Source organism: Lissotriton helveticus, chromosome 7, assembly GCF_964261635.1.
Source record: "Lissotriton helveticus chromosome 7, aLisHel1.1, whole genome shotgun sequence".
NCBI lineage: Eukaryota > Metazoa > Chordata > Amphibia > Caudata > Salamandridae > Lissotriton > Lissotriton helveticus.
In genome coordinates this window covers 1,599,005,091-1,599,030,617 of record NC_136068.1, presented here as the reverse complement: position 1 = coordinate 1,599,030,617, position 25,527 = coordinate 1,599,005,091, and the positions used below count along the sequence as shown (strand labels likewise).

Genomic DNA, 25,527 nt, shown 5'->3' with positions numbered 1-25,527 from the left:
GAAAGACAAATGGGATAGAGAAAAGGGGAGGGGGAGTGAGTGCGAGCATAGAATGAAGAGAAAGTGAGGGACCTATGATGGTACAGAGTGGAAAAGAACAAGTTACTTTACTTCGGCAATGCTCTTTCTGGTGGCTACCACTTTTGGAGAGCCTCCTGTCACAGCAGCAAGGCAGAGACCTCCACCCGACCCTGCGGTATCATCTTCCTTTGATCTGCCGCCTGAGGTGTTGGAAGCCACTCTATGAAATCAATTTATGTTGGGCGCCTGGACAAGATTTCACACTTGTGTGAGGTCTAGACAACTGACTCTTCACAGGCAATGCTGTTGGGCGTCCTTTTGTTTGAATGGTCTTTAGCCCAACAAGGTCATGCACTGGTGTAAAAGCTGGGTTTCTGTTGCAGTAACCCCCCACCTCCTTTCTCAGATTTCTAATGCACTTTGACTTGATGTGCCCTGGGTCCCTGCCAATCAGGTTCCCAGGGCCTGTGTTCTTTCCCAAAGCTGTACCTTTGTACCCCCCAATTGGCACTTCTCTGGCCACATGTAAGTCTCTTCTAAAAGGTACCATGGGTACCAAGGGAACTGTGACCAGGGAAGGTATTGTGCCCCCCTCAGAGCTCCTGTACCTTAACCCACACACACTGCCATTGCAGGCTGTGTGTTTTGGTGTAGAAAAAAGCTAAGCGTCGACATGGCATACATACCTGTGTCAGAAAAAGGATTGCAACCTGCACACCTGGCTAAAGTGAATATAACTAATTAAGTAAGATTGTAGTTTTTCCCTTCGGTACCTAAATGTAATCAAATCTTATCTGTGCTTTTATGTTTTTCAAAAATGAAATACGAATAAAGTAATTTGACTATTTGACTGACTGAATATAACTAAGTTTTAACGCTAACAGTTTTAAACCATGCGTGCTGCTGTGACTTGAGGGCTCTGCCAGTGACCCTGCGAACAGAAATACTAAGGTATAGAATACAGAGAATCTCTGTTCCTTCTCACAGTGCACAGCCAAATGTCCCTAAGGTTTCTATAATCATGTACAAATTTCAAAACATTTACAAAAATAATAAAAAATTGCACAGGTTTGTAGATTAGTAATCAATTATTGCATAGTTTCTTTTATATCAAGCAACCTGTATCAAATGAACTTGAAACTAATGATTCATGTGCATTACAGTGCTTGTTGATATTCACAAGATTCACAATGTGCTTAAAATCAAAACCACCAAACTAAAGCAACCCCAATGCATTTTGGGTTGAATAACCCTTCTTTGGGGGAAAAAATGAATGCGAAGACTAATGCAGTAATGTCAAGATATGTATCAGACTTCAGTCGCCTCCTGCCGGAACAATAAATGAAATAATAGTAACAAAGTATCAATGAATGTAAACTGTGTACGATCGGAGATTCTCCGTATCCATTACCTTAATACATACCTGTGTGCCATGCCTGCAACCCACTGCCTATGGTATAGGTAAGACACTATTCCACTGGTGAGGGTACAGTTGCATGAGCACTGTACACCTACAGTGTCTAAGTACATTCTTAAACATTGTAAATGCAGTAAAGCCATAGAAGAGTATATGGTGCTGGGAGTTTGTCATTACGAACTCCACAGCACCATAATGGCATTACTGAATTCTGGGAAGTTTGGTGTCAAACATCTCAGCATAATAAACCCACACTGATGCCAGTGTGAGATTTATTATACAATGCACTCATCTTCGAGATGCCCCTTTGAAAAACGACCAGCCTCAAGTGGGTTCCCTGACTGGTAAACACCAGCTTGCAACCACAAAACATGTTTCTAGACTCCTGAGATGGGAGCTTTCGCTCCCTGATCCCAGAAACAACGCATTTCTTGGGTGAGGTGAAGCCCACACTTCAGTACCCGCCATGTTGCAGATGGCAGGCACTCTACTATCAGGATTAGGGATTGTGCCCATTCCACCACGTGGGGTGAGCACACCAAGGGTGTAATCCCCCTAAGGTCAGTAACCTACTGGCTACTGACCTCAAGACTCTTAAAACGCCCCCTAAATACAGTATTTAGGGGGCAGCTCTGAACCAAGAAGGCAGATTCCCGCAACCTACGAAGGACGAAAGAAGGCGCCCAGCAGAGGAGACTGCAGAAAATAACTGACTAGGCCCCAGCCCCACTGGCCCGTCTGCAGTTTCCAGAGATCCCGCGCCAAAAGTCGCCTTGTCCTGCAGCCAGTGACCTCCAGAACCCCTGGGAGGATTGGCTGCCTTCCACAAAGACCGGATCTCCTGTGAACAGCAGCTCTGTTCAAAAGAAACACCAAAGAAATACTCCAAGCCTGCTGAGGTCAAAGAAACCAGACGCCTGAAACCACCACTGCACCCGACGCCTATGGCTCAAATCAGAGTGGCTCACAGGTCCCAGCGAAGTCCCTCAACGCTCTAGAGTCCAAGTCCATTGTGGGTTGACCCTTCCATGACTCCCTGACGTCGCCTGCAGCCTCTGAACAGAGACCCCCCCCCCCCCCGAGCCGCTCTGCTCCCTGGAGAAGAGGACCGGAGGTGCACCTACGTCCCCAAGCACTCCAACCTACCTGCCCAGCTGTTGGTTTCTCTCGGAAGACTTCCTGGACCGAGGCTGCAGTCAAAATCCCAAACCGGCAACTTCCACTAAAAAGAAGACACTTGATGCCAAAACAGCACCTAGCACCCGCCACATGTGCCACTTTGGGTGCACCTTGGGTGCTGAATCAGATCCCCTTTGCCCTGAGCCTAAGTCCAGGAGCTTTGCTCCCCCAACCTTGGTGCCTGCTCATGAGCAGCCACCGACCAGAGGCTCCCTATCCCCCTTTGGATAACATTGGGCCTCAGCACTCTGCACCCAGCCGCCCTAGTGCCACTGAGGGTGCTTTGAGAGTGCATCCCCGACCCTGGGGGAACCCTGGTTCTAACCCCAGAAAACCAGCTCCCAAGGAAAACGAACTTCAAAGGACTAACATTTCTCATGTGTACACCTTCTCGAGACTATACATAGCTGCTCCATTGGCCTCCTCACCTTCAAGACGGTTTTCCTCAAGGCTTTTACGCTAGCCTAGAGTATGAGTGAACTACAGGCAATGTGAATGCATTCTCCCTTGACCATGTTTTTCCCTGACAAATTGGTGTTGAGGATTCGGGCAGCCTACTTACCAAAACTCATGACCCCCTCCCCATATTAGGCAATCCATCACTCGACCCACGCTCAGTGGTCTCCTTAACCTCTCAGAAGACAATGAGGGGCTTAATTAGTTAGACCTCAAAGGTGCTTTAAGCTTCTACATAACCAATGAGTGAACAATTGACTTTTTGTGGGGTTCTCAAGAGCAAAGAAAGGGATGGCTGTGGTCGAAAGGATATGTCGAGGTGGATAGTTCAGTGCATGAAAATCTGCCACGCACTGACCAAGTCCAGCCCCGTAAAGTCTGAGAACCCACTGCACCAGGGCCAAGGTTGGTACTACTGCACTGGCACAGGGTTGCCAATTCTTCAAATCTACCAAGCTGCGAGCTGGGTATCACTACTGTTTTGACAGTCTAATCCGGCAGAAAATACACTTCACCAACTCAGGTCTGCAACACACCATAAACCCTCTACTTTCACAAGGTATTGCTTTGTATCTATTCTAAGGTGACAAATCTGTGGTTAGAAGTATCCAGCAGAAATACAGGTTACTTATCTTCGGCAATGCTTTTTGTATTAGGTACCCTGCCCTCCTACCTCCTTGTTCTGTGGAGAATTTATTTATTTATTTATTTATTTATTCCATTTGTATGGCGCAACAGCTACCCTGAGGGTTTCCCGGCGCCTTGGATCATAACAGTTCCGTAGGGTCATATGTTCAGGTATCATTCTTGGTTAAAAAGCCATGCTTTAGCTCCTCTCCTAAATTTCATGTAGTTAGTTTCCAGACGTAGAGTGAGCGGGATTTAATTCCATAGTACTGGTGCCATATATCCGAAGGAACGTCCACCTTGTCTTGCTCGCCTGAATCTAGGGACATCAAATCTCTCCTGGTGGATAGACCGGAGGTTCCGGATCGGGGTGTACTTATGGACCAGTTTACACAGATAAATTGGTGCTTCTCCTGTTTTTATTTTATGCATAAAGCTTTAAATTTTACTCTGTTGCCTATCTTGAGCCAATGTAGTTTTTGTAGCTGTTCCGATACATGTGCTCGCCTAGGTAGATGGAGAAGTATCCTCGCTGCCGCATTTTGCACGACCTGAAGTCGACGTGTAATCTCCTTGTTGGCCCCTAGGAACAAAATGTTCCCGTAGTCCAGCCTTGACCCAATTAATGCTTGCACTACAGTTCTCTGTGCCCCTTCCGGAAGTTGCCACAAAATTTTCCTCAACCATTTGAGAATGGCAAAGCAGACTGATGCCGTTTTCGTGACCTGAGTACGCATTGTCAAATTGTCATCTATTATTACTCCTAAATTACGAGCTGACGCAACGGCTCTCGGGAGCGGCCCCATTTCCGCCGGCCAATGCGCTGGACCTCACAGATCTTTCTGGTTCCCGAATAAGAGTAATTCGGTTTTGTCTCCATTTAGTTTTAATTTCTTGGAGTGCATCCATTGCGCCATGCTCTGTAATCCGGAATGAAGGGAGGAGGGATTCTTTTTATCAGTTGATGACAAGGAGAATACCAGTTGGGTATCGTCTGCGTACGAAAATATTGTCAGACCAAATTTGTCTGCAAAGCACGCAAGAGGGGCAATATAAATATTAAATAACAGGGGACTCAGGATTGACCCTTGAGGAACTCCATGTGGGGAAGTTAAAATCTCGGAGGTGTTGGTTTTAAAAAATACCTGATAAGACCTGTCAGTTAAAAAATGTTCAAGCCATCTCAATGCTGTACCCTTTATACCTATTCCCTCCAAAGTTTCTAGTAGTATTTCATGGGATATCGTGTCAAATGCGGCACTCAAATCAAGAAGAATGACTGCCGCCGTGCCCCCCTGATCGAACGTTTGACGTATAGCCTCTGTAACTCCTAGTAGGGTGGATTCTGTCGAGTGCCCTGCTCGGAATCCTGACTGTGATGGGTGTAGTAGCTTATTGGTGGTTATGAATTCCCCTAATTGCTTGTTTACATGTTTCTCTAAAATTTGGGAAAACAAAGGAAGCAGTGATACCGGTCTATAATTTGACAGTGTCTCCGGGTCGCTGTTTTTTTTTTCAACAACGGTACTACCATCGCATGTTTCCATGTCGCCGGTAGTATCGCTTCCTCTAGGGATGCATTTAGCAATACTCTAATGATGTTAAGTATGTCAGGGTCCAGTTGTTTAAAAATGCCAGCTGGAATAGGATCATTTGGGGAACCAGATTTAATGCTGTGAAGTATTTCTGTAAATGACTGTAGGTCTAGGGGTTTCCAGTTCGACAATTGATTCCCGGGAGGGTCTATCCTCACCATGGGATTCAGGGTTCTCTTCGGGGAAAGATGTTGGGCCTCCTCATTTCCAAGGGATATATGAATATTAGCAATTTTGTCACTAAAAAATTTTGCAAGGTCATTACACTGTGATGTAGATAATGTTGGCGGTTCTGGTTGGTGGCGGCCCCTGCTAGATCTTTTAGGACTTTGAATAAGGTTCCAGAATTATTTTGGGCTTCAAGAATAGTTCTTTTGGTGAAATCCCCCTTAGTTATCTTACATAGCAGATGGTATGCCTTCAGAGCTTGTTTATATGTTTCCTTCTTTTCCCCATCATAGTCTCTCCTCCAGCTCAGTTCCAATTGTTTGCATTTACTTTTTTCTAATTTAAGCCTTTCGGAAAACCACGGGGCTGGTGGTCTCCCCGAAACCCGTTTGCTCCTTGAGAGTGGAATGGTTGACTCTACAGCTTTGATTAACCATGGAGTTATTTTGTCCTGTTCTCCGTCCATCTTTAAAAAGGTCCTAAGCTTTTGATCAGCATACTATTACCAACAATTATTTATGCTCTGCGTCGGAATATGTAGAAAAGGAAAAGGCAAGATACGGACGTCAGCGCTCATGGGTGGTTCTGTGACATCGGGGCTGTTTGGAGTAGCGCAGCACAGCACAGCACTGCTACGAAAAATCTACGCACCCAGTCTGTTGCCTAAGTGACATTTTGAGGTGAGGAATCTCTGGAGAGACAATGCATCAGAAATTAAAAATAGACAAAAATGGAGAGGTAGTGTGAGTAAGAGCAGTTGAATGGAGAAGAATGAGAGACATAGGTGGCTGTGATTACCTCAGTAACAAAGCACACTAGTGACTTACCTTATGCAAACTCCCCACCTTAGAAAATGTCAGTGCCGATTGACCTGCTGCATGGAAGAAGAGGTAGTTATATTCAGGTCAGAGAGCCCCGAATGCTACAATTCTTCAGCTCCAAATGTCGCAAGAGGATTTTGATATACAACTCTTAATAGTAGGTGCTAAACACACCTAGCAGCATTTGTGGGTTCAGGGATGTATGTGCAAAGCGAGACAGCTTCTACCTTGCTTAGACAAGGTATAAAGGGTCCATGACCTTGACTTTCTTTGGCAATGAAGCTGCAGCAAGGCGTCTGCTTCATACCATATCTAAGGATCTGCTTTTACTCTCTGTAGTCTCACTTTTCAGTGACTCTGGGCTAAATGATCCTTGCTTGTTGCGGTCACAACTTTATGAGTCAATAAGGGCTTTCCTTAATAATCAAATGTACTATAACATGGTTTAACAAAACTTAATCTTGCAGCTTGCTCATCATCCGACTCAACACTGGAGAGAAGCCATGATTCTACCTGGGTGACGCTCTCCTCTTTGTTTCGAGGGTAATCACAAACAAAGCTGGATTCAAGGCATGGATGCCATCAAGAAATAGTGCAACAGAGGTCTTTTTGAGAGCTTCCCTTACACGAACAGAAAGGGAGAAAGATAAGGGTGCTTGTCAGGGGAGTGAAAGGCCAGGTATGTGGCAGGTTACCTGACTTTACAAGTATTAAGCAAGTAGGTTCCAAGTTCTTTAATCAAAGCTTAGCTTGCCTTCCTTAGTTTAGGTCCAGTGTCAGGATATCAAAATGTTATCCCAGGAGACTAGGGAGAAAATGAATTCTGCACCAAATAGCAACAGGATCAGTCAACTAGGAATCAAATAAAACAAGCTATGTGCCACGTTTCTCCTCATATAAGGTATTTGTTAAATTATGCTGTTTTTATTCTTTTGGTCTCTTAAACTTCTGCTTGCTCTTTTAACTATTCTTTTCTCCTTAACAACTGCACTAGTCTGGAAACATCATTAATTTGTACATAACTATACTGCCAAAATCACTTATTGCTAGTCACCCTTAAGACCCACATTTTATCCAGCTAAGACAATTAAGCTGTATTATCTCAGTGGTGGTAGTAAGCTGCTATCGGGCATATTAGTGCAATCAAAAGGTTGGATTCTAGAACTCTCGGGTTACAGTACTAGCCATGATCTTTGACAGTCAGAACCTAGTTATGTCTATAGGTCAGAAGCAGCAGATCGTAGAAGGATAGAGCAACGTCAGGCCAGTAAACTAAGCCAATTATTATCATGTGTAGTACCTGCAGGAGGTCGAACTGCACACGCCCCTCAGTGTTTATTACTTTATTCTCACGACGCCCCATCTGCTTTGACTGGAAGGCAGAGTCCCGGATCACTGACTTCATGGACCGAATTCGCCCCAGATAGGGGAACGTGGAGACCTGCAAAGACAGGAGCAATGAGAGCTGTAAAGACGTGCATACTGACAACCAATAAGACACACATGGCACCAACAGTACACCTGGCAGAACTGGCATGCTAAACTGAAAACATATAGCTCAGCATGTTATCATGTTAACCAGCACATCACTGTAAGACAAAATGGATACATGGTAAAGTGAGCTTACAGTACCACCCTTAACACCACCAACCAACCCTAGTGCACACGCACTAAATCCATCAAAGCATCATACAATGCACAACCGATGAATACTAGCAGGCTCATCCCCAAAATTCGGAACGCGCTCCCCCATACAATTAAGATGCCTAAACAATGAATTTCAGTTCAGAAAATGTCCAGAAGCAACACTAGGTCTTAGCAAGCACTGGGAAGCCTACGAAAGCCATGCTTTAAAAATCCACATTGCATAGCCACCTCCACCCAGCACAAATGATACTTCCATCCAACACCAGTACATATGCTGCCTCCAGCCAACATCTTCGTCCATGGAACCTCTGCATAACACCAGCATACTTGGAGCTAGAGTCACCCCCCTTACTCATTGTCATAACAAACACGGTTTCCAGTGACAAGCATTCAATGTAATGAATTCTCGGTGTTCTAGCCTTTGTTAGTGTCCACTGAGCGAATTAGACTAACCTAACTGATAGCAATAAATTTATAGACGAAAAGCCCAGGACTGGAAATACACACATGGGCAACTCCACTCAACACCAACACACATAGGTATGCCCGACAATCCGATCTTATACTGAAGTGTCAATTAACACACTGGACCTGAAACCAGCACACAAGCATTGCCAGGCAACACCATTATCAGCACCAATACCAGCACACAGAGAACTGTGGGCCAGCCACCCACCTCACAACACCCCAGCACCAGATCACAGAACAATGGCCGGCAATAACACACTGCACAGTTCCAGGTAACACCGGCACACACTGCCCTTCATTCCAACATGAGACACAGGACACCTATACTCACCATCAGAATACATGTCAAATCCACCCACATCCATTGTCAGCTAACAGCAACACACACTACAGTATCAGCATGACTACAAAGTCAGCAAACAGCACCTACCACTCCTTCTACCAGCAAAGCCACATAACGTTCATTTGGGCAGCCATGGGACCCATCTACCAGATAGAGAGCACTGGTACCCACCTCCTCTTTAATCAGCAATGGCAATCAAGACCCAGTCGCAAGTGCTAATATTCATGTCCCGTGCAGAAAACACTAGCAACCTCCTCTGCTCCAGCCACGCAAACAAAACCATCAACAGAAGACCCAATAATCAGCCACGTAACAGATGTATAAACACCTGTAACAACTAAATCTGCCAACCTACACCAAGAAACATCTCTGCCAACCTACACCAAGAAACATCTCTCATTCTGTCATTATTCATCACTTTCCCAGCCTATGCCTACCCCTCACCCCGTATTCTGTCTTCAGGAGCAATACCACAACTATGGCGTACATGAGGACACACTTCAGGATAAGTGAACACCAGCTGAAACCTTAGTCCTTATCACTAAGCAATTAATGTACTTTCAGACAATAACAGTATGCAATAAGCGCAAATCACATTGCAAACCATTATCAGACCACCAGAGATTGCCACAAAACAATGAACATGATGTGTGTGACCAAGCATAGCTAATGATGGATGGCATTTGGAAAAGAGCTGTACTGTACCTTTAAGGTTTGTGCTCGATTGATGAGGTATGGCATATCAAAGTTCTGAATGTTGTAACCGGTGATGATATCTGGATCAACAATCCGTACAAACTCCGCCCAGGACTGCAGACAGATGAGAAACTTCAGAGTTAATACATCACTATATTGACTTTCACACAATTACTACTGCAGCAATCTGCGCTGAGGACGACAAATGATACATCAGAGCACAATCTACTGCAATCGGCATTATAATCCTGCATATGTGAATCTCTCATTTGAGTAAAACCAAGCATTTTAGAGTGTGTCTAATAATAAACACTTTTGTTCCTCACAGGCAGACTCTTTTGCAATGTCCATGTTCAGAATTTGTATGATCTAGAAATTCCACGTTTACTGAAATGTGATTGGCTTTGCAGTGCACAGTAAAATTAATCCCAGGTAATCTCTATTCTTCTGTTCATTGAGTGGGCTTCACACTCTCTGACAAAAAAAGAAAAGGAGTGTCTAGTTAGCGTGAGAAGAGAATTTGTGGGCCTGTCAGACGGAACTCAGCTTTTGTAACTGCAAACAGGTTTTGAACTTTTTGAAATGTTATTTTAGGTTTTCTTTTCTAACTATGAAAGGTTGGAGAACAACAGTGAGACAGCGAAAAGGAGAGTCAGCAAGTGAGAACCTGCATGTATGTATGCCGAAAAACAGTATCAAAGCTTTGAAGAGGAACAGCTACATCCTGTTAAAATTAAGTGCAGATGCGTGCCTCAATCAATGGAATTATAACTGGAATGTGACATCCCCATGCACGTCTCCAAATCCAAATCAGACACTGGTCTGTTATCAGAACTTATGAACTCGTTCAGAAAAGTCATTCCCGGACCTTCAAAGTGGTCTAGTGCTACACTAATTGCACACTATACAAATACTGATTACCAAAATAATTAGCTGGGGGAAAAAGTTCTGAGTGTATCACCTAGCCACTCTATTTTACCCAGGAACAAACAGACAAAGTAACATTGTCAACGTTCCTTTGAAATGCAAGCATTACCTCTTGTTCTCTTCCGTAGAGGTTCTCCTGGAGAGTAAGAGTGTTAGTCCCTTTGAGGTAGTGTACATGGCAAACCTAAGGCCAGGTACAGCATAATTGATTAGGACAACTAGGACCTGCCATCATGCAATAAGGCATATCTTGCAAGGGAAAAAAGAGTGACCCTGCTCAGTCTGTACCACATTATCCGACTAGGTGACTCAGTGGCAAAGCCACTTCTTACACTCTTGTTTTTTAGCCCGTGACCGAATCAATCAACTTGAGTGTAATTGGCCCTACAAATTACCCACGAACTAAGACCATTTACTTCGACAGTACACAGAAGAAAGCAACACTGCAAAATCTGTAGCACACAATTAGGCTGAACTGATACTTTATCTTGGTTCCATTGACATTATAGAAGGATTCCCATTCGGCCCACTCCTAATCAGTGAGCAAAGAGCAACATGAATATTTCTTTTGAGCAGTTATGTACCTCTCTAGAACTCACATAATAGGAAACCAGCAAGGTTAAAAAAGCATTAATGTTGGTCAGACAAACAGGACGATGGTGAGTGTATAAATAGGTGGGCTAATGGATGATGATAACCACCCAGATGATCACTGTGAGATGCCAGAACTAGTTCACAAGGTTCCGAGAAAAGATGGCAGACATGAACGGGATTGAGTGTCTACCAAGCAGCTAATTTAATAGGAATTATGAACAAACAAACACAGGTTCTAGGACCTGTAGAATGTAGCAGTTTGTGATGCCATTTTGTGTTCCCACCAATAATCCAAGAACAGACACATGCCCCTATGGCTCGGAAGACTACAGTCGCTGCCACGCAGGCTAGAATAACTTTGATCTGCAAAGCCTTGAATAGAAATGCCCCAGCATACCGTAAAAGAAGTAAAACTCTTGCAAGCATGGCTGAGCCCTTCATTTAAGCAGCAAAAATCTGCTTGAGGTTTCAAAGAGGGGTTCAAGCTCGAAGAAAACCTCTTGTGCAACAGTGAGATTTGGGCCTCACTGCTGAAAGTAATACACCTATACTTGATGCCAGCCTCGAATAACAAGATACTTACCTTCGGTAATGCCTTATCTAGTGCAGTCAATGTAGCAACCGATTCCTTACACTGGAATTACCCCCAGGTGTTACTGTATCCGGCATTCTTTTGTGAACAATACCCATGCACGCCAGCTGGTGGCATTACTCGGCTGCGCATGGCGTTGGTGTCGTCCACGCCGGAAGTAACGTGCGCAGTGCCTATATAGGCGTCACCCCAGCATGATGAATATGTTTCTTTTAGGGACTTTCCACACCAGGAGCGAGGAGCCACAAAGAACACTGACCACTTGTGTGGGGAACTGGGGTCCTGAAAAGGAAGCAGCCCTGTAGCTATAAATCAGTTGGCAGAGTTGGGAGGACGGGTGGATCGATAAGGAATATGCAGCTAGATAGTCTCTCTACCAGATAAGTCATTACTGAAAGTAGGTAACTTGTTCATGTGATAGAGACTTTTAGCTGCATATTCCTTACCTTAGAACAGATACCCAAGCAATACCTCTCCAGAGGAGGAACTGCAAACTTGATTTGGAGTAGGAAGCCCTGCAGGAGCAAACGGGTCAACCCGTCCCAACAGACCTGACTGTCTAGGCAGTAGTGCTTGGTGAACACATGCAGTGAGGCCCAGGTTGATGCATGATGCCCAGGAGCAGAACTTCCCATGACAACGAAGTAGTTGCAGCCTTTGATCTGATGGAATAAGTACGTAAAGCCTCTCAGGGTTGTTTCTTGGCTAGTGCATAGCAGATCTCACAGCAGAGTACAATCAAGCAGGAGATGGCTCGTTTCTGCATTGCCTTCCCTTTTTTGGTTCCAACATATCCCACCAAGAGTTGATTTTCCACCCAGAACGGTTTTGTGCCGTCAAGGTAGAATGGCAACGCTGTTTTGGGGTTCAGCCGGAGAAGTGATTCTTCCTTAGAGCAATGAGGTGGAACATAAAAGGTAGGCAAAGTGATGGACTGGCCTACGTAGTATGGGGTAACCACCTTGAGCAAGACGAAAGCTTGGGCCTGAAGGACCAGTTTGTCTGGAAAGAAAGAAGTACAGAGGTTTGAGATGACAACGCCTGTGGTTCATGGACCCACCGAGCAGACATAACTACTACCAGAAAGCCCATTTTGATGGTAAGAAGCAAGGTATGAGCCAGTTCAAAGGGAGCGCACATTACAAAGGTAAGTACCACGTTAAGGTCCCATTGAGGCGTAACTAAGGGAACTGGAGGAAATAAGTGTTGCAGACCTTTAAGGAACCTATTGACAATAGGGGACTTGAAGATTGAAGGCTGATCTGACAGCCACAGGAAGGCAGAGATGGCAGATAAAGAACCTTTAACGTGCCCAATGCAGAGCCCTGCTGAGCCAGAGTAAGGATAAACAAAAGAATTTGGGATAGGGGTGCTGATAAGCAGTAAACCTTTTTGGGATGTACACCATGCCACTTGCTCCAATGGCCTGCGTATACCATCTTGGTAGAGGGACGTCGAGCTGCCAGCATAACATTACAGACTTCAGCTGGAAGTTCAAAAGCTGTCAACTGTTGCTGTTCAATCTCCCCATATGAAGGCGGAGCGATGACAGGTTCGGTGGGGAACCCTCCTCTGCTGCTGCGGCAGAAGATCCTCCTGAAATGAAAGCCTGGGCAGAGGTCTGGAGGCCATTCTCAACAGCTCAAGATACTAGACTCTCCGAGCCCAGTCCGGAGCCACAGTAATGACTTGGGCCTGGTTGTTCCACCGCCATCCCCTTAGTGAACACCCAAGGGGCACTCGTAAGGCCAAAGGGGAGCATGGTGAACTTCTATGGGCAGGCAGGAGGGAAATGTGAAAGTATGCATCCTGCAAGTCCAACGCTTATTTCCAGTCTCCCGGGCCTAGGGCAGACAGGACTTGGGTGAAAACATTCTGAACTTCTTTATCAGGAAGAAATCCAGGAAGTGCAGGATAGGACAAAGGGCTTCGCCTTTCTTGGCCGCCAGAAAGTAGGGGAAGTAACAAACACAACCTACTTCTGCTGCTGGCAGCCGATCTATGGCTCCCTTGGCCAAGAGTAATGAGATGTGGTCCTCCATCAGCCTGTCGCAAGTGGGTGGCAGGGGTGGAGGGGTAGTCACAAAAGGGAGGAAGTAGCCCCTTTGGACAACCTGGAGAACCAAGCGGTCTGATGTTCTCGATCTCCAGTGGTAGAGGTGATGGCGTATCCTACCTCCCACTGAATGCCCATGATGGTCAGAGGGCAAACTAGAGACTTGGAGGCTGTGGCTGCTGGGGGGGGGGGGGGGTTGTGGATTGGCCCAACCTCTGGCTGTGGCTTGTGTGCTGTGGTGGCTGGGCAGATAAAGATGCGGTTGGAAGCCCCTTCCATGGCAGCGAAAGGCGGGCTGGGGCATTGGCAAGGGCCATGGAAAGGCCAAAGGTCCTGGCTGTAGTTCTGCTGTCCTTGAAGGGCTCCAGCGTGGAGTCCACCTTGTCTCCAGAGAGGCTGGAGCCATCAAATTGCATGTCCATGAGTGAGGCCTGGACATCCCCCTGAAAGCCAGTGGTTCTCACCAGTTATGCCACCTAAAGGTCTGACGTGGAAACCGCTCTGCCTATTGAGTCGGTCGTATCTAGCCCACAGCGTTTGACAAAAGTAGCTGTGTCCCTCACTTCAGCAATAGCTTGAGAGAGTATGGCTTGGGCCTCCTCCGGGAACACAGGCACCTGCACAACCGAGTCCCAGAGCGAATGGGAGCATCGGCCAAATAGGCACGCGGTGTTCACCGACCGCAGTGCCAGGTGGTGGAACAAAACATCACCTTTCCCAAGGTATCCAACCTCGTGGATTCGGTGTCAAGTGGAAGGGTAGGGAATGAGTTAGGACTTACTCGGAAAGTGGAGACTTGGACCACCAATCTCTCCAGGGTGGTGTGCTGGGAGAGGTAGTTGGGGTCCCGTGCGGCGGGTGATGGCGGCTAGCCATTGTCCTATTTTCTTGAGCCCCAGTGCAGGGCTTGAACCAGGCCCCAAGTAGGACATCTGTGAGGGCTTCATTAAAAGGGAGAAGCAGTTAGGAAGAAGTGGCTACTGGTTAAAGCAACTCAAGCAAGGCGTTCGTTTTGGACCGCCACAGAGGGCAGTTAAAGGTCCAGAACATCGGCGGCCATCATTACCATAGCTAATGAGGCTCCCTCCACCGTAGCCATGACAGGAGGAGAGACCAAGCCAATACGGGGGAGGTGTCCAATCGACTGCCATTCGCCAAATCCTTATTCCTCGGTGACATCTAGAGGCTGGTATTCATTAGGGTCCAGTGAGTGATCCACAAGTTCTAGCCTAAAGGAATAGGGCATAGGCCCGAGCATGGGTAGAATGCCTCAAGTTGGCATCGGACAACACCTATCCGGCTCTGTGCTGGAGTCTGGGACAAGTATGGGCGGCAGTGGGGTCGGGGGAGGTCAATGTGCCTTAACCAGCGCCGGCCCATATCCGTCCATGGATTCGACTGGCACCAGGAGTGGACTTGCCAGCGGGAGACCAGTAGGGGCCTCTCCCAAGCCTGTGGAGCCCAAAGAAGTGACCATGGAAAACCAAGCCAGGGGCTGATGTCAACCTGCTGTAAGGCATTGGGTGGGGGTGAAAATGAGGGCATAAGAAGAATCCGGATGAACTTCCGTTCATTTTGACACAATTGTGAAAAATCAACTGCATTCCCACTAATTCCCCTGATCACCCTCTGTATGCCACCAAATCTTTAGGAGAGACTGGCTACTCAGCAAATCATGACATTACCCCCAAAAGGACAGTGCCTCCGAAAGGTATGAAGACCTGGGGTAGAATCTGTTATTTGACTCGAGCTGGGGGGTTTGGGAGGTGGAGAGCCGGGGGATGGTGGAGGGGGGGCTGTCCAACTGAAATTTACATAGGATAGTCGGTCTCTGCAATTCTGCTCAGGTGGGACCAAACGGTTATCTTTCATTCATGCATTTAGAATTGTTCACCTTTAAAAGTTCACTCTCCTGTTCAAAGCACAGGACCTGGGAGCCCACAATGCTAGCACAGGAGCGCAGGGTGAACACGTTGCGCACAAATGGATCCTTCTCTCCCTGTCGCAGCACCATGTTGGCAATTTGGATCACAGGATCCTTCTCAGGCTCTGGAAAAATACCTAGAGTGGAGAAAAGAGCAGGGAGAAAAAAAAATCAGGGGATGCAATAAGGAAGAGGGTATGGCTGCAGTGGTGGGGGGCAGAGGTCAGGAAGGCAGTGAGAATAAAGTCAACAAGGGCCAAAAAGGGCCAAATGGTGGAAGGACAAAGATGAAAAGAACAAAGAAAAAAATGGATAATTAAAGAGGGAAATACAAACAAGGACAAAGGAGAGATCATAATGGGACAAAAACAAGATAAAAAAGAGCAAGGTGGAAGAGATCAAGGAGACAAAATGAAAGAGCTAAACCGGGGAAAAAAGAAGAGGGATAAAGAGGGGCAAACAGGAAAGGACAAAGTAAAGAGACAATGAAAGAGGAAGTGATAATGGGAGACAAAGAAGGAGAAACAACAAGGGATACATAATGAAGGGCAACAATTGAGAGATTACTGAGGAACATAGATCAAAGATGATGGTAACAAAGAGAGACACATAAGGAGAGACCACAGATGATAAACTAGAAAAAAACAAAAGACAACTCAAAGAGAGACAAAGTAAGAAGAACAAGTAGGGATCAATGTTGGTCTAAAGAGGAGTGATTAACAAGTAACAGAGTCACAAAAAGGTCAGAGAACATAAATCATAAAGAGGCAACATCAAAGTAGGGGAGATTACAAAATATAAAAGAAGAAGCCACAAAAGAATAAAGTAGGAAAGATCAAGGGGACGTAAATGACAAGATCAAAAGAGACAAAGATGTGATACTAACATATGGCAACGAGGAAGAGCATAGGAAAAAGACAGTGAGATGAATGATAAATACAGAGAGTTAACCAAAATGGGAGTGATTAGTGAGAGAGAAAGGAAAAGATCAAAAGAGAGATTATGAGGGGGAATAGATGGTAAAACAAAATACCCAAAAAAAATAGCATGCAGGAAAAAAAAGATCTCCAAAAGGAGAACAAGAAAGACAGCCAAGAGGTGCAAGGAAACAGTTCAGTGAGTTATAAAGCAAGATCAAAAAGGGCAAACTTTAAGGAAGATATCAGGAGACAGAAAAAAAGAGGGAGACATAGCCGACAGGGAGGTTAAAATGAGCAAGCAAAAGCATGAAAGAGGAACAGGGAACAAGCAACAGGAAGAATATATGAAGAACTGATGAAGCAAAAACTGGATCGAGGACCGACAAGATACTCGAGGCACATAGCAAGAGACCCTAAGAAGAGCAACAGTGTGAGACCGAGAGACACAAACATTCACCCATCCATTTCCGACTCCCACAGACCAACCCCATCCTTGTGATACCAGAAGTTAGTGAGAGATAGAGAAAGGGATAGCATGAGAGAGGGACAAAGGAAAAGAATGAGATGCAGTTTGAGGGCTGAAAGGTCTCCATAAATAAATAAGGAAGGCATACAACAGGGGGGAAAAGGGTTCTAGTGATAATGATGACTGATGAGTCAGCAATACAATAAGTCAATGTATAACAAAACCCCAAATAACTAAATGCATAAAAAACAAATAGGAAACTAAGGTTGATCTAGATATTGCCTTGTGACATAAACTGGAATTCCATAATCCTCCTGATTTACTTCACCACCACCATGTTTCAGCCAGGGGTCACTGACTCACAGAACTACTTTTTTTTAAAGTAAACAAAAACGCTAAACTGAACTGGGCTAAAAAAGCTGTTTTTGCATAACAGACAAAAATGTTGTGGCACCAGAGGTTAATCTGTTGCAGATAGGCTGTTATTTTACAACAGATTATTGAAAAAGTTATTTTCATGGCGTAAATCAAGACTTAGCTATGTAGATTACACCAGTAGATTTTTGATAGGAAGCCATCATACATTTCACGAGCATGATTAGCGTAATTATTGCCTCCCACTGGATCATAATGGGCAGAGCTGTATAACCTCCAGAAGGTTTAAACCTGATACTCTTTCTGGTCCAACATAGAATTGGCCAGTGAGAAAAGCCTTGTGGGCCCATGAGGTATAGCAGCAATGCTTAACAAGTAATAGGGCAGGGTGCAGATTATGATCAGTACGAGCCGCATAATTAATTATGGAGTATGATGTAAATCTATACATATTTGGGATGGAGATATAGACTGCTGTCTTCAAAGGTCGTAAAACCAGATCTGTGAATAAGTCACATTTTCAAGGCCATGCTTAATTCAAACCCATGGTCCGGTCAATTGACACAAAAGCCAGTAGGCATTCTGTGGATACTAATAGCAGTAAAGTTAGTAAACATTTCTACCCTTCAGTTTCACACAGAAAGGGTAGAACAAAAATGATTGTTACGAAGAGTGATCAAGGACTATCACTGCCTCTTTGATTAAATGTGAGACTGAGATAACTCATAGGTGTGAGAACAAAAGAGGCCAATGAAACAATTCACATAGCGACCACAAACTAGCAGCTTCAAATGAAGAGTCTGATCACACTCTGCTTTTGGTCTGGGAGGATAGGTCAGGGGCGCTGATGACACGGCAGAAAGGAGATTGGAAAAAATTGTGCTATTTGGTTCAAACAGATGCATTTGACAGGTCTCGCACCCCATGCTCATAAGGCGTCTGTACGAGCTGGGCATTCAAGGACCCGCTCTCCGCTCGATCTGTTCCGTCTTAACGGATAGAACTCAAGCGGTCAGCAGGCATCTTATTACTCGGAAGCCCACAAATTCATCTGTCGAGTGCCTCAAGGTTCACTGCTTAGCCCACCAGTATCAATGCATTCATGATTCTTCTGGCCAATGTGATCCGCACTATCTACCAATATCCTCTCCTATGCCAACAACACGCAACTTTTCCTTTCTCAGAAAGGACCCCCAAAACAAGTAACAAGTACACTGCCGGCATGACCAAAGTTGCTAGCTCTACACTGACAAAAGTAATAATCTTTGGCAAGAACACCTCACCTTGGGAGACTCCAACAGGTGGTCAGCCAAACTCTGACCAACACAGAACCCACACCAGGAACCTCTGAATAATCATTCAGTAAAACGCAAATGCTGTCACTGCCATCCTGCTTCCCCACCCTGAAGATGCTGAGCAAGATCTTCAAATGGCTCAGAAGAAACACTAGAAAAACTGTCACTGGTGCCCTAGTCACCAGTAAACTGGACTATGGGAACACCCTGTATGCCGGGATTACCAAGCAACTCACTAGAAAAATACAATCCATCCTCAACTCGGCAGCCAGACTGATCTTCAGCCTCCCACACAGAACTCGTATCATGCCACATCTCAGGGAACGCCATTGGCTCCAGATACACAAATACAATCAATTCAAACTCCTCCACACATTCAAGGCACCACACAACTTAGCCTCTAGTTACCTGAACAGTCATATCTTCTTTCACCAACTACGCAGACACCTCTGCCCACAGGACGTCTACACATCCCATGCATACATAGAACCAGATCAGGACGATAAGCGTTCTCTTAAATCGACCCTAAAGCGTGGAATGTGCTCCCACTCTACATCAGAGCTTTCTCCTCTGGTCTTGAATTTTGCAAGAAGCCGCGGACCAAGCTTTTCAATTAACCAACCCATCATCGACATGGATAGGGACAGACAGACAGACAGACACACACACACACACACACGCGCACAGCACCAGGAAACTCTTGTGGGTGATAGTGCGCCTTACAAATACACATAAAATTTGCTATGAAATAGTGCATGATCCCATGAAACACGTTCTCATCACACCGGTCCTGAAGACCCCAGTGGTAGACAAGACATTCATGGCTCATTACCTGCAGACCTCCACACTAATCTCTCCAAGCAAAGTCATGGAAATGGTGGTAACAAGAACTTCAAGTATAGGGGAAACTTAACAACCTCTTTCACAATCACCTGTCAAGATTGTGGCCCAAGTGGAACACTAAATCTGCCACTGTCAACATCAGAGAAGGGCTCTTGGTATCCCATTAGGAATGTAATAGTTCAGCCTTAAGCCTCCCATATGATTTAAATAAAGAGAATAGTAGCATACTACTGTCAAGGCTGAAAGACTGGAGGGTATACCCAGCAATGCACTAGAGTAGATCTGATACTTTTATATTCACGTATTTATGAGTTTTATGACGTGCTGTGTCTCACCTACCAGTTACTTCAGAATGCTAGGGGGAAAACAGTAGATAAATGTGTTATGAAGGGAGGAGAAGTTGGAGGCTAATAAGGAGGGAGGATCCCCTGTCTGATGTTCCTTGATATCAAATCCATATTATGATACAAATCTAAATTCAGCTTTTACAAGTACCTTGAATCGCCTGTAGTGTGGCGGATCTCAAGCAGAGCTGAGGGTGTTCCACAGTCTGGTACCCATTGACTCATAGGAATCTGTCCATGTTTCTTCCTCTTGAATGGCAGCTGGTATCTCAAGTGGGACGACGCAGGGTGGAGGTTTCGAACTAGGGTGTAGTGTGCAGCAAGCTTTTGTAGTTGTTTTAGGCATGTGCTTTATGGACATTGCAGAGAACCTTGAATTTTATCATGACTTTTACTTAAGTCAGAAAAGATTTTTGAGGACAGGCTTGATGTGATCATGTTTCCAAAGGTTAGGCAAATTCTAGTTGCCTGGCTCTGGAACGTTTGCAAACTGGCTATGAATTTCTTAGGGAGACCAGTATAAATCATACTGCAAAAGCCCAGGCATATCATTAGCTGTGCGTTTGTTCTCTCTAAATGATGTGGACTAGTGGAAAAATCTTTCAAAGTAAAACGACCTGGAGATTGATACTCTTGATTTCTGCATTTACTTATGAAATGAATAAAAGTACAGAATTAAAAAGCATATCCATATTTCTAGAGGGTGTTTAGGGTGTTGTGATTAAGGAGAGGTTCAAAGACCTAAGGGTCAAGCTAATGATGGCAGGACAGGCTTGTTTTCTTCCATGACAAAAATGTCAGTATTTCAGCATGTAGTCCAAGAACGGGGGGTCTGATTGTTTCTGGATCACCTGTGTACATTGGTTGTACATCAGGTACTGTACTGCTTAAATACCTGTATTAGGGGACGTATGTAAATGTTGAACAGGATTCAAAATGGATGATGCTTGATTAATAGCACTGGAAAATAGGCATATGGATGGCTCAACGGGCCAGATCCTGAGTTTCAAGCTGCAATTGGAGAAACATGTTTGGAACCAGGGCAGAGCAACACACAATATGCTTATTCATTGCTACAATCTGACAAATCGATGAAAAGACAATTGAAGCTGAAGCAACCAACAGCATAATATAAAAAAGGCAATCAGAACTGCAGAGCCAACCTACATTTGGGAGCAGATAGCTAAATATAACAACTATTTGAATCCTTGCAGATGAATTGGGTTGTGAATGACTAAGACCTTCAGACTAACAGAAAAATGCAATGAGTTACTATCACCTTTCACTGAGGTCTCTAAAATGAGGAGAAACTGCAACTCCCAGACACTAGGCAACACAATAATGATGTTTAAAAGTCAGAAAATATGGGAATCCTTCTACAAAATATAGACTAAAGAGCTTCTAAGGAATCATAAAACAAATGCGACCTACTATTACAGAGATCCAAACACAGCAAACATCATCAAATCAAACTCTTACCTGTTTACCTACTGTTGGGGAAACATTTTCAATTCATCCTTTAGAGAAGAGCCAACTGAACTCTGGACATTTCCAAGCCAACTGAACTATTATCAGGAGGGACCGCATCAACCAGACCGGAGGTGGCATCGCCATCGTCCACAGGAACACCATCCGCATCACGACCGACGCCAACGACTCCTTCGCCGCAGCCGAACATCTCCACTTCCAGATTCACACCGACCCTAAGACGACCCTCAGAGGCACCCTCGTCTACAGACCCCCGGGACCACGCACACAATTCAGCGAAGACATCACAGACTTCATCAGCCTGCACGCCCTCCCCTCCACCGACTACATCCTCCTCGGGGACCTCAACTTCCACCTGGAGAACAACAAGGACCGCAACACCACCGCCCTGCTGGAAAACCTCGCCAACCTCGGACTCAAGCAACTGGTCAACACCCCCACCCACTACGCCGGCCACACGCTTGATCCCGTCTTCTCTTCCAGCAAGTGCATCACCTTCAGCCACGCCACCGGACTCCACTGGACCGACCACAGCTGCGTCCACTTCAGCTTCAAAAGATCCACGACCCACCACCACCCGCAACAGGTACCTCACAGGAATTGGAGCAAGATCGCCGCAGACCAGCTCACCACCTCCCTGAGCCAGAGCCCACCCGCCAACACAACTGACCCCAACGAAGCAGCCCGCAACTTCACACAGTGGCTGACCGCCTGCGCCGACGACCTCGCACCACTAAAGAACCCTCCCAGCAGACCCAGAAGCAAGAAGGCATCCTGGTTCACCGACAACCTCAAGGACTCCAAGAAGACCTGCCGCACCCTCGAGAAAGCCTGGCTCCTCGACCGGACCACCGACAACATGACCGCCCTCAAACACGCTACCCGCAAGCACCACCAGCTCATCCGCACCACCAAGAAGAAATCCCTGAAGGAACGACTGGACAACAATGCCCACGACAGCAAAGAGCTCTTCACTATCGTCAATGAGTTCTCCAACCCCAGCACCGGCACCAACGACATCACTCCGTCACAAGACCTCTGCGACTCCCTCGCCTCGTTCTTCCACCGCAAGATCGCCGACATCCACAACAGCTTCGGCGCCCCACCCACGCACCCAACCGTCGAACCAACGCCCCCCACCGCCACCCTTCGCACCAGGACCACGGTGACCACCGAAGACACGGCCCGCACAATGAACACCATCCACTCCGGATCACCGACCGACCCCTGCCCACACCACGTCTTCAACAAGGCTGACTCCACCATCGCACCCCAACTCCGGAACATCATCAACGCCTCCTTCAACACCGCCACCTTCCCGGAGAGCTGGAAGCACGCCGAGATCAGCGCCCTCCTGAAGAAACCTACAGCGGACCCCACCGATCTCAAAAACTTCCGCCCCATCTCGCTCCTCCCTTTTCCTGCTAAAGTCATCGAGAAGATCGTCAACAGACAGCTGACCGCCTTCCTCGAGACGAACGGATCCCTCGACCCCTCGCAGTCCGGCTTCAGAGCCAACCACAGCACCGAGACCGCCCTCATCGCAGCCACCGACGACATCCGGACCCTGCTCGACAAGGAGGAAACAGTGGCCCTCATCCTCCTGGACCTCTCCGCTGCGTTCGACACGGTCTGCCACCGCACCCTAGTCCAGCGCCTCAGCAACATCGGTATCCAAGAGAAGGCACTGGAGTGGATCATCTCGTTCCTCGCCGGAAGAACACAAAGAGTCCGCCTCCCCCCGTTTCGCTCCGAGGCCACCGAAGTCATCTGCGGCGTCCCACAAGGATCTTCACTCAGCCCCACCCTCTTCAACATCTACATGAAACCTCTCGCAGCCATCGCACGCCAGCACAACCTCAACATCATCTCTTACGCCGACGACACCCAGCTGATCCTCTCCCTCACCAGAGACCCCGACACCGCCAGAACCTGCCTACACGAAGGGATGAAAGACGTCGCCGAGTGGATGAAGGACAGCCGCCTGAAACTGAACTCGGACAAGACGGAAGTCCTCATCCTGGGATCTTCGCCCTCCGCCTGGGACGACTCCTGGTGGCCCCCAGCCCTGGGCACCGCACCCAAGCCAACCGACCACGCACGCAACCTGGGCTTCATCCTGGACCCCTCCCTCTCGATGACCAGACAAGTCAACGCCGTCTCCTCATCGTGCTTCAACACCCTGCGTATGCTTCGCAAGATCTTCCGCTGGATCCCGACCGAGACCAGGAAGACTGTCACCCAGGCACTCGTCACCAGCCGACTGGACTACGGAAACGCCCTCTACGCCGGAACCACAGCCAAGCTACAGAAAAGACTCCAGCGCATCCAGAACGCCTCCGCCCAACTCATCCTGGATGTCCCCCGACGCAGCCACATCTCCAGCCACCTGAGGAACCTGCACTGGCTCCCCGTCGACAAGAGGATCACGTTCCGGCTCCTCACCCACGCACACAAGTCTCTCCACGACCTGGGCCCCAAGTACCTCAACGACCGCCTGACCTTCTACACGCCCACCCGCCAGCTACGGTCCACCAGCCTCGCCCTCGCAGCCGTACCACGCATCCGAAGAGCCACCGCCGGAGGAAGATCCTTCTCTTACCTGGCTGCCAAGACTTGGAACTCCCTCCCCATCCACCTTCGGCTGACCCAGGACCATCTCGCCTTCAGGAAACAACTCAAGACCTGGCTGTTCGAGCAGTAGCATACCCCTCCCCCCCAAGCGCCTTGAGACCCTCCCGGGGGAGTAGTGCGCTATACAAATGACATGATTGATTGATTGATTGGGTGGATAATACCAATATTAAAGAAGCCAAATACTCACCTAGAAGAAAAAGTGAGCTATAGACCAATAACCAACTTACCGTGGCTCGGAAAAGTCACTGCGAAATGTATGACCATGCAACTCAAGGAATACTTGGCCACCAAAGCCCTCTTGACGATGACAAATTTGGTTTTAGAGAAGGCTTCAAAACAGAGATAGCAATACTGAAAGTACTTGATATCCACAGGATGCTGGCTGAAGGTAAAACCTGCCTGTTAATCTTATTGAACTTATCATCCATATTTAATTCTATATCTATCGCCCTCACTCTATCGATCGCCCTCTATCTTATGTATTTATTTTAAAAGTTTTATATAGCGCTAGCTTAACCTGTAAGTATCAGAGCGCTTTACATACGCCCTCTATCCATCGCCCTCTATAGCTAGCTAGCTATCTATCGCCCTCTATCTATCTATCTAATCTATCTATCTAACGCCCTCCCTCTATCTATCTATGGCCTCTATCTATCGCATCACCACAGCATCACTCAGCACCACCACAGCATCACTCAGGGGCACCACAACGTCACTATGTGCTACCACAGCATCACTCGTCGCCACCACAGCATCAATCTGTGCAACCATTCAACAACAACTGGTTCAAATATGTTCTCTCAATGTTTCAAGCTTTATTACAAATGTCACAAAAAGATGTTAATATTTCACTTTTGTTCTTGGATTTGTCACAATAAAATACACTGAACATAATCTTCACAAAAGTTATTTACAAAAGTTTAAGCTATTGCCATTATAAATTACAATAACTTTTATTTAAGTATTAGGTGTGAACGAGACTCCTGTCAAGGAGCTCAAAAGAAAATGGTCCAAGTTGCGGGCCTTGCAGACAAAATGTGAGACTTGTAGGTGTGATGGACTATACAAAAAAGTAGCACACAAAAATATACAGTTCACGTTTCACTTGGTGAAGACCGTTTTTAAAGTCCTGAAAGATTGGGGCGGAGGTAAGAGAGATTATGGCTCGGAGACCACAGATGGCGAACGGCACTCTAGTAGCAGTGCAGCAGGCAGTGTACAAACACACCCTGCGCATATGTGGTGGACGTCCGTTTTCGATATCGCCCAAGTCACACATGTGCAGTGTGTGTCTGTGAAGCTGTAGTGAGGGCAAGCAGACGCTACCTGAAGCAGCTGGTTTTCCAGGACTTCGGTCGGATTTCCAGCTCGCCCGGATCTCTGACGTTGCTAAATTCAGAACAGTCTTCTAGTTCTAGGATCCCGCCTCCTCCTGTTGATACAGTCACCCTATGACAATCGGAGGCGGGATTTCAAATACTGCTTCCTGTGCCCTCCTTCCTTGACTCAGCTTCAACCCGGTACAAGAGAAACCCCGTGATGAAGCGGATAGCTGGAAACAGTGAGTACTTTAATGTGCTTTTCATTTTTTTGCTGATTTATATAGCACAATCTCGACCTGTAGGTAT

At 46.5% G+C, this 25,527-nt stretch overlaps 1 protein-coding gene across 2 annotated transcripts in view; it reads right to left on the bottom strand.

Moving 5' to 3' along the window:
* The window catches only part of POLD1 (DNA polymerase delta 1, catalytic subunit), a 493,173-nt gene that overhangs the window by 371,398 nt on the left and 96,248 nt on the right, over window positions 1-25,527 (bottom strand). For both annotated transcript variants that reach the window (XM_078655207.1, XM_078655208.1), the window contains exons 9-11: window positions 15,502-15,668; window positions 9,448-9,552; window positions 7,585-7,725 (exon numbers count right to left, since the gene is read on the bottom strand). In XM_078655207.1, the coding sequence (XP_078511333.1) occupies window positions 7,585-7,725; window positions 9,448-9,552; window positions 15,502-15,668 (413 nt within the window). The remainder of the gene's footprint in view (window positions 1-7,584; window positions 7,726-9,447; window positions 9,553-15,501; window positions 15,669-25,527) is intronic.